The sequence below is a fragment of the Lampetra planeri genome, chromosome 31 (genome assembly GCF_965212315.1).
Source record: "Lampetra planeri chromosome 31, kcLamPlan1.2.h2, whole genome shotgun sequence".
Classification (NCBI taxonomy): domain Eukaryota; kingdom Metazoa; phylum Chordata; class Hyperoartia; order Petromyzontiformes; family Petromyzontidae; genus Lampetra; species Lampetra planeri.
Genome location: NC_136137.1, coordinates 1,781,029 through 1,799,214, shown reverse-complemented (window position 1 = coordinate 1,799,214; position 18,186 = coordinate 1,781,029). Strand labels below are relative to the sequence as shown.

Sequence of the window (18,186 nt, the reverse complement as noted above, 5' to 3'; positions counted from 1 at the left end):
CGCTCGTTATAATATATACACTATTCATCAAGTACTCCATGTTTGTTTTATCCGAGCCACCACCACCCCCCCCACCCTCCCCGATCCCGTTACCCCCGGATAATCGAGAGCGCCGACCGTCAGAGGATAAAAATGTTATGAGCATTAACAGCGAGTGGGATGAGACGCACACACGCACGCACGCTCCCGCTGGAACAATCACGCGGTTGTTTTATTTCACAGGAATTCGTTCGCCTCTTAACGCCTTGGGGGCGGACGCTGGGGGTCGGACGTCAGCGCCTGTGTAATGGCTCCGCCGCGACACGCCGCAATAATCTCCTCCGGCAAAACACCGCGCGAAATTGTCAACATTTCGCTTGCCTTAAAATTCCGCTTCGCTGAAAAACCAAATCAGTTGGCCACATTTGACCACGTGACAACTTGGTTTCATCAGCTCTGTGGGGTGGTGGCAGGTTATAGACAATGGCATTATACCTTCACGGTCTAACCCAAAAAAAACAATGATACGTAGGATTTGTCATTGTTGTTATTAATATTGGGCCGAATTCTAGTCGAGCACCGTCAACCCATTTGTCCGGCATGCCAAACGTGCTTTTCTCGGGGGAAATGTGAACCAATCGGTACCAATACCTCGATGTAAACTTTACAGTGTGTGCATTCGTTCATTCGGCGTGTGCACAATCGCCGAGCCATGCAACAGCGTCCTCGGTGGCCACGTGTAGTCCTCGTTGTCACGGAGACCCCAGCGGTGGAGGTTGGCTGCACAGAGACCTTGCCCTGTCCGGAACATTGATGGCGTGGGTAGGTTGGATCCAGGTGGACAGACTGCAGGATCCTCGGTAACGAACCGGTTTGGTGACGATGTTGACCTCCGTCCCTCCCGCCAGCTGCTCTCCGCCAAGCAGCCTTGGCGCGGGCGTTTGGACCGCGGCGCGCGTCGTGGTGACGGAAGACGTGCGGCGCAGGTGGACGCCGGAGATCTTCTGTGCAGCGGCAGGGTTAGCCCGGCCCGGCGTCGATCTTCCCCAGTCGCTTGTTAGCTGTTGCAACTTTCCGTCGGATGTGAAGGGGGAGCAATGTGTGCTCAGGACGGTAGAGGGGCCGGTCGAAGAGTTCCCGCGACGATGGTGCGCATCGTCGAACTCGGCGCGTGAAGAGCCGACTCCAGCCTGGTGCGCAGTACCTCTGCCGCCGAGTAGGAGATAGCGGGAGCCGACGTCCTACCAGCTGTGTCACCTGCACCCCATGGCGAAGCAGCCACCTTGTGAAGGGCGCCGGGCCTAGCGTGGTCGCGCCCAAGTGGACGGGTTGCGCTTCGTGCCTGGGCCTTGGACCGCTCACGTCGGTGTTCAGCTCCCGAGCCGGCACTGTCTCTCGAGGAACACGCTGGAGACTGACTCGCTCGCGCTCGGCTGGAGGCGCCATGTCTTGCAGGAGCGTTGTACGTCTAGAATCAAATAAGTAGATGGAAGATTTCTCCCCCCCACCCCCACCTTCTTCCCATGTAGCCTACACAGGCTGTTGGGGCGAGTGTTGATTAGCGAGCACCTATTAAGGCCAGCATGGTGCACAAGTAGGAGGTAGGGCCGCCTTTGTCTCCCCCAGTGCTGATGTATACACACATGGCGCCAGGTACTCATTCAAGGTCGGGTTGAGCCAGAGGAGGCTGAGGGATCGTCCCTGAAGTGGGCCGTGAGCGGGAATCAAACCCGGGCAGTCAGGTTCGTAGCGCGGTGCTCTAACCGCTTTACGCTGCAGCTACGCGCACACGCTCATACACTGTATATATAGTGTAACACGTGTGAAAAAATATCGGGAGGAGAAAACGGATAAAAATAAGATCCGGACTGATTGGAACACGAGTGCAGCGACAGTTTAAAGGCAGATTAAAGTCCGTGTGTGCATGTACGCACGCACACACGCTCGCTCAAACATACGCGCACTCTCATGAACTCCCACGCGCGTATCAAACGCATCCCACTGTTGTCCTCATTTGCATTACAGGCTGCGTATCAAGGCGGTGGATGTGGAAGAAGATTAAACAACCGTGCGCACCGCTCTCTCTCTCGCTCCCTCTTCCCAGCACCACACCGCCACCACAGCCACCACCACCAACATGATTACCACCATCACCACCACCACCAACACTGGTCATTACCACGAATTCCACCATCACCACCACCATCAACCACAAACGCCATCATTCTCACTATCGCCACTGTTCATTAACACCACTCCCACCAACACCGTCATTAATACCACTTCCACTACCGCCTCCGCCACCATTAACCGCCACCACACCGTCATTACCACCACTGCCGTTACGATCACCGACGCTGCTGCCAGAACCGCAGTCACAACCACCACAACCACAAGCGCCTGCTGGTTTTCCTCCTCGAACGCTGCCTGCCGCCCTCCCACCATCAGCAGCAGCAGCAGCGGGGGGGGGGGGGGGGGGTGGGGGGGTGCGGAGTGGTGGGGGCCACGGTGGTTGTGGCGCGGCAGGGGCCGAGGGGGAGGTCGGCGAGTAGCAGCGGTGTCGGCTGCTAATGAGAAAAACCGGGGGATATCAGAGCGGTCTCACCTCCTTATCATTCCAATCGGGGTGGAATCGGATGTGCTTCTTTTCATCCACCACCCAGCTCTTTATCTTGCACATGATGTCCTGTGGGCAGAGATAAGGCATTAGGGCTCCACCGCAGAGTCCTTTCAAAAGCGCAGTGCGCTCGGCGACAAAATAAGAGGGGGGGGGGGATTCTAGTTGGCTGTGTTGGGGGAGGGGGGGATGAGTAGAGCAGGGGGTAAAGTAAATAAATAAATGTGGATGAAACGGTATAACGAGGGCAAGCGAGTCCGAGTCCTCCTGGCAGGCCGCTGGGTTTCCCCCTCCCGTCCCCCCCCCACCCCCGAAAAAAGGGCGGCACGAGCAGGAAAATAAACGCGGGGACCGCAGAGCCAAACCAAACCGCCCCCCTGACAGACAGCCACAAATCCCCTGAGCAGTCGACACGCGCTGCTGGGGCAAGTGCCGTTCGCGAGCACCGACGAAGGCCGACACGGCGCACGATGAGGTGTTGTGGGTGGCGGCAACACCACGCCCGGCCACCTTTGACTCCCCAGTGGCAATGTTTACTCATCGCACCAGGTACTCATTTGAGGCCGAGTCGATCTAGGGTAGGCCCAGGACCGGTTCAGACAATCGTCACTGGCGTTGGCCATGAGCGGGAATTGAACTCGATTCGCCGGGTTCGTAGCGCAACACAATAACCACTGCGCCACCGCTCCCCATAAACGCACACGTCTAACAAGGCATGCGAGCGACACAGTAATTCCGCGCGTTACTTGCTTGGAGAAACTCCCGTCTGCCGTGTCACTTTTAACTCTGCGTCGCGCACCGCGCTCACGGCACTGTGGCGGCTTCCGACACCAGCTGCCTGTCACCTCGAAGCGGTGCACGTCTGTCATCATCGCTGCTCTAGACCAAGGCTTTGGTACATCACCGTTATCATCATCATCATCATCGTTGTCATCATCATAATCGCTACCACCACCACCATCATCATTATCCACGTATTCATCACCATTATTGTCACGGTCATTGTCGTCCGTGTGATGGGCATGCGCCGTTATGCCAGCAGATGGAAGGTGCATCGCACGTGTGAAACGCACAAATCGCAGGTGGCCGGCAGATGGCAGTACAGCGAGTCGGGTTGCGGACCCATCTGTACGGATTTTTGAAACGCTATCCCCAGATAAGCGTGGGTTTCTCTCGCCACTTTGGTTTCTATTCGTGCAAAGATAAAAGCAACCTAAACATGCCCAATCTCGTCGGGATCTCTGAAGCTAAGCATTTGTTGAACCTGGCTCAAGAAATGCGCGTGGGCTGTTCTCCGGGCACTCTCATGTCCTCCCACGCGGAGGCATACGCACAGACGGAATTTTGGCAAACACTCCAGCACAAAACATTCCTGAACATGCATAGTCGAGGTTTTTGGGTTAGATCGCGTAATTATAGATGTGTGTCGTTAAAGCCGTCACCACCCGACAACAGCCAATTAGTAAGGTTTTCCACGTAAACAAAACGTGCCAATTCGTTACTAGTTTAATTCGTTACTAGGTGGTGGCGAGTTTAACGACACATTTATATTTCCGCGATCTAAACCCAATAACCTCTATTAGGGTTAATATTGGTTGCGAAAGCCTCCGTGTTAAACATTCGTGAACAAGAGTCTTGAGACGCAAGGGAGGCTTCGCAGATAAAAAGAACAAAAAGGAAAAACTAAAAATGTTTGAAACATGACACTGCAGCCAGGCCCACGTCAAAATACCTGAAAAAATTTACTTCATTTAGGAACGGACCTTAACACTCAATTGTGATCGAGCAGAAAGACAGAAACCACTTGAGAGTTGTTCTCCTATATTGCTAAAGAAGAAGGGTAAAATGATCGCTTCCCCCATCACTCTCAGCAGCGCGGCCCGCACAGCGGACACGGAAGGATTTCAGTTCATGACAAAAAAAGTTTGTAAGATGAGCTCCTGCCAAAAATCGGGGGAGTTTGCCGCACGCGAGAGCACATCCCTACTCATCCAAGCGCTCCGTCTCCCCACCCCAGCTACGCGGCCACATTCGCTACCACCGCCTTTAAAGGCATTTAAATAAGCGAGCTGCAGGGGCCACGCACGTGGCTGCCTGCGATCCAGCACTGTGGAGGCAAGGGATTGCGGATCACACACACACACGTGTGTTGTGAACCTCCCTTCCTGTGGGACGTCGAGGTGTCATAACTCGCCAGAAGGCAGTAGAGCAAGTGGACTCATCTCCATCTGTTTCCATGTGTGTGGAGGGGAGAGAGTTGCTGGCACCTCACGCACATCGGTTTTCGTTTTTTCTACCACTTGTACAATAAACGCGCATCACTAATTGGCTGAAAAAAATTTTCAATAAAAACTCACCGCTAGACCCTCCTGAAGAGGAGTTCTACCACTCAGTGTGGATTTTCCTGAATAAGTAAATATTAACGGACGCTGATTATTTTGCTTACCACGCCGTGCGTCAAAGGGCCAATGAGAAATCGGTTATTTGTTGATTCGTATGTCGCGTGGGCTGAGTGGTGGCACATGGTTCGCATGCCGCGCGATCAACCCGGCAACTCGAGTTCGATTCTTGGCCAGGGCCAACGTCAGTGGCGAGTGAAATCTGGCCCAGACCCTGGGCCTCTCCCACCCGCCCCTCCTTTAACTCGCACTGCCCAACACGGTGAAGTATGGTCAAACAACCCCCATGACCAACAAGGTATTGGGTAGCGTTCATCCACCGATGAACTGACAAGATAAATAAAGATCTTAATCTGTATGTCTTAAAAACCTCTAGGGTACTTCCCGACAAGACAGAAAACTGAAATTTGGTATATAGGCAGCTTTTAGGACACGAACAACAGGAAAAATCTGAAAATCCCAGATTTTTTCATTTCAAGACCCCCAAATCTCGTTTTTAAGTGCCCCATAAATACGTTTGTGCGTGGTGTCATTCAGAAACTGTTCAGATTATAAGATTGCGGTTTTTTTCGTTTGATAGAGCTTTAAACATCAAATAAAATTAAAGCGAGAACCATTGTTCTATCTCTTTGGTTCTTTCGGTAAAGTCACGTGTAAAGATAAAATAATAAATTAAAATTGATTATTTATACGTGACTTTACCGAAAGAACCAAAGAGTAATTCCTGCTGTCACGAAAGCTCCAAATTAAGATTGAATCATTGTTCTAGCTTTTATTGTTTTTCAGATATTTCAGATTCAAGCAGTTTTGCATAAAAAATATGCATTTTAGGATTTTCAAATCTGAAAAATTATTAAACGGTAAAAGATAAGAGCTTCCCCTCAGAGAGTATTAAGTTGATACATTTTTGTTCTTTCGAATAAAAAAAAAGAACGGTATCTTCAAATGGAGCAGTTTTCGATGGATATGTCTTTAAATATAAGTTGAATCAACTTGTCAACTGAGTTTTTTGTTGGAAAAATACACATTTTTGGAGTAGTTGTTAGTGTCTGATCGTAGATAAAAATTGTAAAAAATCATATCAGCTCAATTATTATATTTATTGAAACATTTTGCCTGGCGAAGACAGACTTTGTGAACTCGTATGTTATATTTATACATTATGTACAGTTAGCGTATGTGATGCTTACTGGCTACATCTACAACGATATAACAAATAAAGTCGATTCTCGAATCCAATTGAGACCGCGGAATTGCGATAATTTTGTAATTCGTGACACTGGGGCGGGACGGCTGTTGGGGGGGGGGGGTAAATCAGCACAGCGAGGGACGAGAGGTTGCTGCGGCGTCTCGGCAGCGACATCCGCCGCGCGCCACGATCCAGTGAGTAGGGGCGCTGCGATAGCGCACAAGCGGAGGCGTGGTCGGAGCGCCGGCGTGGCGAGCCACCCCACTTCACACGCGCCGCGCCCCCGAGGTTACGGCGAGGGTCCGGGGGGAGGGGTTTGACGGCGGCACACCGAGCCTCACTGGCGACGGCCACACGGAATCGGTGCGGAAACTCGTGTGGGTGGGAAAAGGGACCCGGCCGGGTACGGGTAGCCGTTTGCGACCCTGGTGCGGCCGGCTACGGGTAGGGGTAAGGAATCAAAACCCGTTTGCGACCTCTGGCCTGGCGTAGGCCCAGAGCCTGCGCTTCTCAGGTACAGCTCGGCGACAGTTTCACCATCATCGTGAAGGAGTGAAATCTGCAGGTTCTGTATTTAAATGAAAACTCCCCTCGCAATGACCGTTGGGGGTTGTGTCACTGAGCAGTCTCATGTCAAGATGCCAGCAGTGGTGCCGTGAGCAAGTAACCGCAGGTCTGAACCTTTATCTCTACGGTCCAGAACCTGTCAAAGTCTACCATCGTTGGTCTTTGCTGCAGGACATTACTTAAGACTTGGCGGGGATTTGAACTAAGTTCTTGGAGTGGCCCGCCAACCGCTGTACCAAGGAGAATGGCGGAGCAGTGATTCATGTATCCTGCTATGGAACCCGGCGATCCGAGTTTGATTCCCGGCTACTGTGACATGAGTGGAGAGACGAACCGGTCTTGGACATCCCTACCCACCCACCCACCATCACCAACCTACACCGACCAGCGTGGTCATGAAACAACACGGAGTGGGGAGGCCTTCACCCAGCAGTAGTTTGACAAAGGGCCGTATATAATTATTATTCTTGTTACTATGGAATGCAACCTAAAGCAAATAGCGCAGAACTAACACAGCAAAGCAAGCGAGAGAATGCGGCAAATGGTAAAAACATACAGTACAGTCCTCGACACAAAAAATAACTAATCGATTAATGAATTGAATCCAATCACAGGGGAGGGGTGATCTTCATGCCCCTGACAGACGCACGGAGAATTCTAACCGCCGACAACACGGCGTTCCAATCCTTGCCCGGAGAATAATCCAGCCATGAATTAACCAAGTGCGGCTAATGGGGTTACATTTATCGAACGTTCACAAGGCCGGCGCCGGGACTTTTGTTCCAAGAACGTACAAACGCTGCCGCCCGCCACCACATGTTCGCTTGGCGCTGGACATGCCAAGTAGTAGACTTGGGCTCGAAATTAAACAACATGAACAGAAAATATAAACGCGCACACTTCACGCAGATTATCAGCCACGGGTTAACGCAGACGGGACTGCCTCGGACAAGACGGGTCCCTGGAAAGTTTTTAATTAGCTGGAGAGTGCGTAATCCACGCTCGCAGCTCGGAATATGCCTGCAAAAAAAAATACATTTTAATCAAACGCGGCACAGCGCTTCTGCCTTTGAATTAATGTCTCGCCGGGAACGGAGTTCTGTCTGGCAGCACAAGGCACCGCAGGGACCGCGAGGCCAACGCCAAAAAAAACGGAAAGGGGTTAAACAAAGAATTAAAAAAAATTGCTCGCAACTCGCCTTGCATGCGGCAGCCACTAATTACAACTCAACAGAGGGGGCTTCACTGCCTCAGGTCACATGCGACAGTCTCTCTCTCTCTCTCTCCGGTTTGTGTTCATTGCGTGAATTTAAGTTTGTTTTATTTTTCAAGAGCATGACGGTGCCGCGGAGAGGCACAGCGATGCAAATGTGTCGAGCGGAATGAGCACATAGTCGACTTCGTTGAGAGGTTTATCCTTCCAACGCAACTCCGATGAGCACGGTTGGCTACGTACGGTGTGAAAGAAGGTCAACATACGTACATACTTAGGCGAGTTTTTTTTGGGGTTCTCATAACCGGAATGACGACTGTGGTGTCCCAGCACCGCTCGGAGCACGTCCAGGATGCGGCGCTTCCGTGACCACCACTACCACACGCAACGCCAAGCAAATCAGTCGGCGACTCTTCACTCGGTTTTACACCCCTTTAATTCTAGATTTGAAGCTTTCGTGACTGCAAGGATTCATACTCTTAGGTTTTTTCGGTAAAGTCACGTAGGTAAAAATAAAATTAAAAATTACTAAAAGTAATAATAGAAATAAAATAAAATAATAAATCACGACGTTTCGGAGGCAACACAAGTCTCCGTAATCAGGTGGGACCGTCACAGCTAGATTTGCTGTATCAAGTGAGGCAAAGATTCCAAGATACGGTCCCACCTGATGACGGAGACTTGTGTTGCCTCCGAAACGTCGTGATTTATTATTTTATTTCTATTATTACTTTTAGTAATTTTTTATTTTATTTTTTACCTACGTGACTTTACCGAAAAAACCTAAGAGTATTACACCCCTTTCTTTTCTTCCAGACAAGCCGACGTAATAAACGTCAATACATGCCACGTTTCCGTCTCACTTCTGCAAGTAAAAAACGGCTCGATAATTAAAGCGCCGTGGCTTGAGTATGACCGTCAACATTTTCTAAATAGCTGTAACTCCGTTTTTACGTATAAGGAGAAAAAAACGTGTTCACAACAGTGTGATGTTGTGCTTTTGATGCGGCACAGCATGTAGGCGATGCGGACTTGCTCATGGACAATTGTGTTTATCCCGAGCTTCTGATAAGGGCCGACACACGCTTTGATACTGCGCGATTTATATTAATTAGCAGAACGCATAACGATGTAACGTGCAGGGTGGGAATCGCTCATTATGATGCAAATTATTTTTTTTGCGCCCTTTACCGAACAGCTGGTGTTTTTGGCTGATCTGCCACTTTTCGGACAGATGACACACACAAAAAAAAAGAGACACAAAAAACGGTGGTGGAAAAAAAATAACCTATTCTCTTTGTGCGATGCTTTACGTGCAGTTAGGAACCCTTGCCCTAACTCCTGCCGCGGAAAAGGAGGTAATGATGCGTACTAATGCGCCAACCCGGACACAAATCCACTCCCCCTCCCCCCACTGCACACACACACAACCTTCCCAGCTCACACATGCTCTCAAGACAGCCACACGCACCATTCGCAGCTGCACTTTCCTTCGCAGAATTTACGTCAAAAAGCGAAAGCCTTCCAAAGGCTTTTTCCTCGAGGTGTTCTTTGAGCGACTGACTTGGCTCATTGTTGTTTATTCGGGCGGTTTGCGAGCGCTAGGAATTAGTCTCTTTAGCTCGCTTTTCAAGCCAAACTAAGTTCCGCCGTGAGTTTGTATGTCTATAGACGACGGTGGTTGTTGTGATGGTTCACGCATTGCACTACGACCACAAAATCGCGAGGTTACTTGCCGGCCAAGACGCAAAACCCACCCCAGTAACAAATGGAATGGGATTCTAAACTGGGCATCCCCTAGGTTGACTCGAACTAAAATAAGTACTACACCAGGTGATCACAGTGAGTGTTGGGAAGCGGTGACGCACTGGCAAGTGTACTGCACTACGAACCGTGTAACCTCAGTTCAATTCTCAGCGGCAATTAATATCCGAACTGGTCCTGGGCCTCCCCTAGGCCGAGTGAGCCGCCAGTATTTGGTAGAACGTGTAAACACGAGCACGTGTAAGTGCCCGCCACACTGCCCCCTGGGAATGCTCCCGAAATACGCTGCACTTTTGATTTCTCTGCCTTCCTATTTCCTTGCTGTTATTTCACATCGGTTCAAAGTTCAGCCAAGCTCTCTGGAAATGGACGATCGGCCCCAGGCATTGGGGGGCATCGTGGGATATGGTGGTGGTGGTGGTGGGTCGAGTACTGGTGGTGGCAGTGGTGGAGGTGGTGGTGGCGGCAGTGGAGAACGCAGTGTTTGACGTGGTGGGGGGTGGTGATGGCCGTGGTTGGTGATGATGGTGGTAGAGGTGATGTTGGCAGTGACAGGTGGGGTGCTTTGCAGTGGAAGTGAAAAACTAAAAACAAACGTTACTTTGATTGAGCCGCTTACAATATTGACTAGAAGTACATCATGTAATTAATTTCTGTGCTTTTATAATTAAAAGCTAGTTCGAAAAGATTTTCAAAGTTTCCTAAAGATAATAGATTTTTTTCTCGGCACGCAGTTTTCTGGGAAGTGAGTTTCAAGCCTTGGGCCCAGCGTACGAGAAGGCGCGCTCGCCAAAACTCGGTGGTGGGGGCAATGGTTGCGGTGGCGGAGACCGCAGTGATTTGTGGTGGAGGTGGTGGTGGCGGCGGCGGCGAAACCGGCGATGGCAGCGGTGATGGCAGCGGCGGCTGAAACTGCCGTGTTTGGGTAGCGCGAGCGGGGGATGGGGTGGGGAGGTGCAACGGGGGGCGTCCGATCCGGGTAAATAATGGTGCAGCTGCCGGGACGACCGCAAGGCCCTAATTACGTGGCGCGCCGCCGCGCGTGCACACAAATTGACGGCGCGTGCAGATCGCCGCCAATTTTGCGGTTACACTCAAATCAAAAGCGTAATTAAAACCAAAATATACGGCAATTTAAAAGCAACGCCGAAGCGACTGGGGGGGGGGGAGGAAAGAAAAAAAATGATGAACGTAAAAATAAAGAGTGGCCGAGGTAGCTTCCGCACGCAGACCCATCAACGTCCTTTGTTGCCGTGCGAGGCTGATTGTGTTTGGATTTGTCACACACAACGGCAGTGGCATAAACGCGTAAACATTAAATGCAAATTCTCTTCGCCGCTCTCCCCACCTTCCCCCCGATATGTTGGTAAACATTATTTTTCTGTCACCTCAAAACGAATGCGAGCCCCGTTGCCGTTCGGAAACACAGCGGCAGATTAGTTCAGATTAGATTAGGACGTGCCAACAACTTCGCTCAATTCGCCACGATCATCATCGCACGCCCCCCACACCCACCCGCACCACCCCCTTGTGTCAATTCACCACTGGACGAAGGCCTCCCTATGCCATGCTCGGTCACGGAAGTTCATTTACCATACTTCACCGTGCTGGTTCGTGCGGATTGATTAAGGCGGGGCAGCACGGACGTCACAGCATAGTAGAGTATAGCAATGTATTTTGCTACACCGCACTCTCCTGCCACACGTAGCCAAATCAGTGTCGAGGGTGAATCCTGCTTGGCTCCTGAGGTCTGCAGCTAAGCAGGGTTGAGCGTGAGCCTACGAGGATGACACTGTTACCCTTATTCTTATCGTTCACATTCATTGTAACAACCTCCTTTGGTCGGATTTGAACCGGTGGTGGAAAGTCACCGTTCCCACGGGGAGCTCACATCACCAGACTGACCGTTGCGCTGACTCCAGTGTTCAACCACAACCACTGACTCGGCAGGTCACGACACTTATTTTTCTGTGTCTGCCAATGTGCTGCACCCACTTTGGAATCCCTCCCATGGTCTATTTCCCCAAGTACTTACAACTTTGGTCGGGTCAAGAAAAACGCGTTAACTCTCTTCTACTGCAACTTCGAGGGTGGTGCTTGTTGCTGGCCATTGGGCATTTATAGGCCTTTGGGCCTGTGCTCAGACTACCGTCAACAAAACGACAAAGCGTCGCGCTGCGTAGGCGTGGTTTTTCTTCCCTTCTTGTTGCCGTCGTCTCATTGCGGTGACCCAGGCCATGTTGGAAAATGTGCTGACCCCACGGTGGTGAAATGTTAACTACCTCGCCCGGTGTAGAGAAAATCGTGGGTTCGATCCTGACCCTGGTGCCTGTATATTTGGGGTTTGCGTGTCTCTCTCTCCCCACGGGGTAGTCGCATTGATTTTTGTCCGGGTCCTCCGGTTTTTCCCTCCACATTGAGAATCAATGTGCGTTTTAGCGTATTTGGCTGCTACAAACCTTCACGCGATAAGCCACTTCGTTGAGCTAATAATTTTAAGTCAGGTCGCTTATGAAAATTACCTATATAGCTCAGTGGTCATCCTAGCCTTGGTAAAATAAAAATAAAGTTCAACAGTGGTTTACTTTCGATTGAACAAAAGAGGCTCTTCCCTCTCTCGCTCTCCCCGCGGTGCGAGACTCACGTATTCGGGCTTCAGCTTCTTGTCGTTGCCCCGCACGGCCATCTTCTCCAGCTTGTCGAGGATGGGCGCGATGAGCTCCTCGTCCTTGAGCCGCAGCTCGTCGTGGATGATCTCGATGTCGCGCACGGGGTCCACCGAGCCCTCCACGTGCACGATGTCGTCGTCGTCAAACGCCCCTGCGCGGCCCGCGGCGGCGCGTGCAGCAGTAGGTACAAGAGGGGGACAGAAGAAGCGGCAGGAAGTGCAACAGGGAGTTGCAGCAGGGGTTGCAGCGGCGTGTGCAGCAGTAGGTACAAGAGGGGGACAGAAGAAGCAAGAGCGTGTGCAGCAGGCCCCGAGCATCATGCGTGTGCCGTGGGAATTGCGGCAGGAAGTGCAACAGGGAGTTGCAGCAGGGGTTGCAGAAACGTGTGCAGCAGGGGGTGCAACGGGGGTTGGTGGGGGGGCAGCAGAAACAGTCGCATCCGTAGCCGAAGCGGCAAAAGAGCAAAAGCAACAATAGTAGCAAGTGGTGCAGCATCAGCAACAACATTAGCAACAGCACAAGCAGCAACAGATGTAATAACAGTAGAAGCAGGAAGTGAACCAGGAGGAGCAAAAGGTAGCAAAAGCAGCAGGAGTAGTAGTAACAGCAACAAGTGCAGTGAATTAAGTAGCAGCAGCGGGAACATGAGAAGCAGCAGTAGGCGCAAAAGCAGCACAAGTAGGAGTAGTAGTGGAAGCAGCGGTGGTGATGGGGCAGGGAACAAAATGACACGGTGTCAAATGTCAATAGCAGCCTCCACTCGTCACAACCGGCACCAGCATCATAAAAATTGTCATCATTATCGCAGACATTACATTCCTGACCACCATCATCCACATGAGCATTGTCATCATTGACGTTATAATTGTCATCATGATTATTATCATTATCGTCACAACTGTTACGACGACCATCAATACCTATATACGGACGTCATTATCAGTGTCGTAATTATCATCATAAGGGCATCACCGGCACTGATGTTCGCCGCGGTCGGAAGCGCGGGTTCGTATCAGCGCGTTAACCACTGCGCCGCAACTCCACCAGCACCACCATCACACACTCCCCAAGGCCTAAGAGACAAGCCACCACTTTTCCACCAGAGCACAAAAAATACAAACAGCCCAAGGCACACCCCCCCTCCGCCCGCACGCGCCCACTCTCGTGACAATCACAATAATTACCCACAAAACCCCTATCAAGCACGAGCACCGCAACAACCGCCAACAAGGGGCATGGGCTGGGAGGCGGATGGGCGGGGGGCGAGAAGGGAGAGAAGGAGACCCGAGCAGCTTAAGGACCCACTTCCACCCTAAGGCTCTGGTGGCAGAGTGGAGGGGATTAGGGAGACAGTTGAGAGCGTTTGCAGGCTCTGCTGTTAGAGGAGACTTCATCATCATCATCATCAGCCGTGATCAATCCGCTGCTGGATTAGGCACGCCCCCCCCCCCCCGAACCACCACGCCAATTCCTCACCATCTCAAACCACCGAGCACTTGCCGCGCACAAGCCGATTTCATTGCTCAATCTCCGCAGCGGACACCCTCTCTCCGAAGCCACCCTGTCGCTTGTCTCTACCGTGGGTTAGGTTTGACCAGAACATCATGAGAAATAGCCGATGCTTTAATAAAGCATTTTTCAATATGCAGGCTTCCCAAAGAACCGCATCTACGCAGGAGGGATCCACAACTCAACACATAACCTCTCTCCGGGCGGTATTCAGCAGCATTCAGCGTGCGCGTGCTGGCGGAGAAGCGCCGCAAAGTTGTCCGCTCCGTCGCCAAGCCGACGGGCAAACGAAACACGAATAAATTCCGTGGGCGGCCATCAGCGAGAGCGACGCGATTCAAACGGCCATTGGGGCTTAACCTTAAACGGGCGAAGCTCGCGGCTGCCGCAGGTGGAGCGGGGGCTGCCGTGCGGACGTAATTCCACGTGCGCACGGCGGCGGCGGCGACAGCAGAACAGACACGGGGGGCCAAGTAATTTCTCAAAGCGGCGTAACCTTTGGCTTCGGCCATGAATCTCGGCCGTTTAGCGGCACGGGCGCGGGGGTCCCGGCGAAGCGCGGCACCCGCCCCGTGTCAGCGCGCGCCGTGTAAAGTACTTACAAATGTAGATCCGATCGCCGCCGCGATATCGATCTCAGCCGTAAATTTAAACCTGGCCGCCGCAATGACACCTCATCTTCGGCGAGCTTATGCGGAAGGTGGAGGCGCAGGCGCCGTCTCCAATCGAGTGAACCGCTTGCGCGTGCGTGCGCCCCGCGCCCGAGGCGAACGGCGGTGACGACGGTCGTGGGGTAGCGACGGTGGCGATGGCACCGCAGGCTGCACGCACGCGCTGCTCAGGTACCGAAGCGTCGGGCGACCTGAACTCGCACCTCCCGCAACCTCATACCTGGGCTGAATGCTGAGCACCCGCCCCCCTCTCCCCCCCCCCGCTTATGATTTCTTATCATCGAGGCAACAACATTGACGCGATGTTTAACACACCAGTGTTAGAGCGCCATGCGGTAGCATTCCCAAACGAGAGTTTCACTTTTGTTGACACTTTATTTCACATCGTGTCGTACCCCTCGCCCCATCCCGAGGGTTTTGTATGGTGTATGGCCTCCCACTTTATACAAGGTCACGGTAAAGGGCTGACACGGCGGGGTCCTGTTCGCCACAACGGCCACACCACAGCCACGGCACAGACGAAGCCCCCAAACGCAGTGCAGGTCGTTGGGGTGGGGGCGGGGAGTTGTTTGAGCATACGTGACCATGCTGGCCCAGCGTGGATCGATGCGAGGGATGAGGAGCCGAATCGAACCTCCGAACCAGGATTTGAACTCGCAACCTTTCCGACTGCCGGGCCGGTTGGGCTCCGTGAGGTGCGTCGCGTGCTGACGCTCGCGACGATACGTTCCCGCGAAATGTGCGCGCAAAGACTGAATCTTAGAAAAACCCGTGCGACTTATTTTATACGGTTATAATCATGATGACATGCTCACGTCAGACATTGGATAAAAGTGAAAGCGTTCGGATGGCACAAAGCAAAAGAGGAACAATACGAGCGAGACGGGAAAAACGAAACGAGGGGGTGAATCGTTAATCGCCACACGCCTCTTCCATATTCATGCTTGCGTTACAATAGACAAACTGAACATACGCGACGCAACACAAACGAGACGGTACAAACGGGACCGATCACACACATGAAGGCAAATTGTTACCCCCTCGACAGAAACCCCGCTGGGATTAGGAGTCCTGCCCATGACAATTCAACAAAACATGCAGTGAAGAACAAGTAAAATGTGTGTGGCGTTAGCGAGCACCGGGACAGCACACAAGGAGGGGGTGGGGGGGCCAACACCACGCCTAGCTGCATTTGTCCCCCTGGTGCTGATAATAAACACCACACCAGTTGGTAATTTAAGGCTGAGTCGACCTAGGGGAGGCCCATGACCAGTTTAGATTTTCCCCACGGTTATTGGTCGTGAGCGGGAATCGAACTCGGGTCGCCAGGTTCGTAGCGCAGCACGTTAACCACTACACTACCGCTCCCCTATTGCACACAAAGAAAAAGATCCACCGCATAGCCTTAACAGATTGTTGGGGCAAGTGCTACTAGCAAGCACCTATGAAGGCCAGCACGGCACACCACGCCCGGCCGCCTTTGTCTCTCTCGTGTTGATGTTTACACACCGTACTAGGTACTCATTTGAGGCTGAGTCGACTTAGGGGAGGCCCAGGACCGGTTCAGATAATCGACACTGGTGTTGGCCACGTGCGGGAATCGAACTCGGGTCGGCGGATCCGCAGCGTGCTAACCGCTACACACACACACGTGTACACACAAAACAACACCAAAAGCCCACCCGTCCCCCTCCGAGCTTAGTCCACACAGACTATCACGGCAAGCGCTGTTAGCGAGCGCCTATTAAGAGCCAACGCGGCGTGTGAGCCCCGGGGACGCATGAACGCCCTTCACCCGGCAACCGCCACAAACCCACAATTTGCCTCGCGGGCCCCACAAAGCACAATCTGTCGCAATTTGCTTCCCAATTTCCTCCGCATTCTGCATTCAATCACGGCTGTGAGAAGAACAAAAACGGGGGGGGGGGGGGGGATTGGGGGATAATGGTCGTCCTCTCGGCATGAGAAATGGGGGGGGGGGGGCATCTCTGCGCTTGGCGACGGGTGTAAGAGAGACGGATACACACAGAGACGGGGGGGGGGAATGGAAACTTTTAAAGGGAGATAAAATAGGGCTCGTTTTTCAAGAAAGAAAAAATTGCATCTCCTGCTCAATTTTATTCCAATTGCGCGATCGGCGTCGCGCACCGAGATAAGCGTCTGTTGGGAACTCTCGCGCGGTGACGGTGGTGGTTGTTGTTGTGGTGATGGCGGTGACGGCGGTGGTGACGGACGCATTGTTCGGCCTTCGTGTTATAGAACGACGGTCCGCGGAAGGCGGCATCGCGCAACTACTCCCGAGACCTCTACGAGCGATCTCTGAGGGGGCGCTGCGATTTCACGTGTGCTCCTGATTTTGAGCCTCCAATTTGTAATTCTTCAGGTGTAATTCAGCCAAATAAAAAAAGAAACTGAGACAAACGTTTTTTTTTCTGTGGGCATTACTGACCGGGCTGAGACCATTAACTTGCTACACTTGGGTACACGGTTTAATCAAACCGAGCATCTCAGCGGTTGGCAGCACAATGCTCTGACCTCTGACCTGGTAACCTCCAATTGTCCATAATACAGGTTCTTTTTGGGTTAGATCGCGTAAATATAAATGTCTCGTTAAACCCGCCACCACACGACACAGCCAATTAGAAATTGCGATCTAACCCAAAAAAAACCTGTATTATAGATATTGGTCGCGAAAGCCAAAGTGTTAAACTAACCTCCGATTGTTTTCTAATTTGTTGACAAGCGATGTGTGGAACAGTATCCTAAGTCGGAGTCATACTGGGTTTTTATTTATTTATAATTTTCTTGTATTCGAGATAGCCACAAATGTGCATAAAGAACAATATTCTAAATGGTTATTTTAAACGCGTATTTATTCCAGGCCTCCCTTGCTTTATTGAGACGTATTTCCTCGTAAAGTATAAATCTCAGAAATGAAAGCCGTTAAGCTGCACTGACTTACGCGCATCTAATTTATACAAAACATTAATCAAATCATTCACCCCACAGAGCCTGGCCGGTGAGCGATACTCCGGATATAAAATCCTGCCGTCGCCCTCGGACTAGGCCGGATCAAACTTTCCCTCTCGTTTGTTCGTCACACAACGGGCACCAAACGCTCCCGCTAATGCGGCAAGCCACGCGCCATTGGCTTTGATAATCGGTGGCACACGAACACACGGACGCACGCACGGACGGACGGACATACACACAGACACATGGACAACGCCGGCACGCACGGAGAGGATGAGAGTCTTTGGGCAGATGGCGGTCGCTGCGTGTGTTCGCGCGTACACGTGCGCGTGCGAGTACCCGCGCGTGCACGCGTATGCGCGCATGCGTATGCGTGAACAGACTGTCGTCGAGTAAGTGTGTAATGCTTTAACAAGTACTTATCCGGTTACTGGCGACTGATCAAAGGGAATCAATCGAAAAGCCCTTTGTGTTCACTGAGCCAGCACCGCTTCCACACAAGGGTCCCCAGTAACTGAACCCCGAAGCTGCCGCAGCGCCGAGCGAGCGAGCGGGATTTAGAAAGATTTCCTGCGAGTCTTTTTTTACAAAATGTGTGCCGCTCAGCTGTTAATTTAATTATTTAGTTACTCGTCG

At 51.9% G+C, this 18,186-nt stretch overlaps 1 protein-coding gene across 3 annotated transcripts in view; it reads right to left on the bottom strand.

Moving 5' to 3' along the window:
- Positions 1-18,186, bottom strand: part of OLA1 (Obg like ATPase 1) — a 69,346-nt gene that overhangs the window by 33,038 nt on the left and 18,122 nt on the right. For all 3 annotated transcript variants that reach the window (XM_078608944.1, XM_078608943.1, XM_078608942.1), the window contains exons 5-6: positions 12,373-12,548; positions 2,585-2,665 (exon numbers count right to left, since the gene is read on the bottom strand). In XM_078608944.1, coding sequence (XP_078465070.1) covers positions 2,585-2,665; positions 12,373-12,548 — 257 coding nt within the window. The remainder of the gene's footprint in view (positions 1-2,584; positions 2,666-12,372; positions 12,549-18,186) is intronic.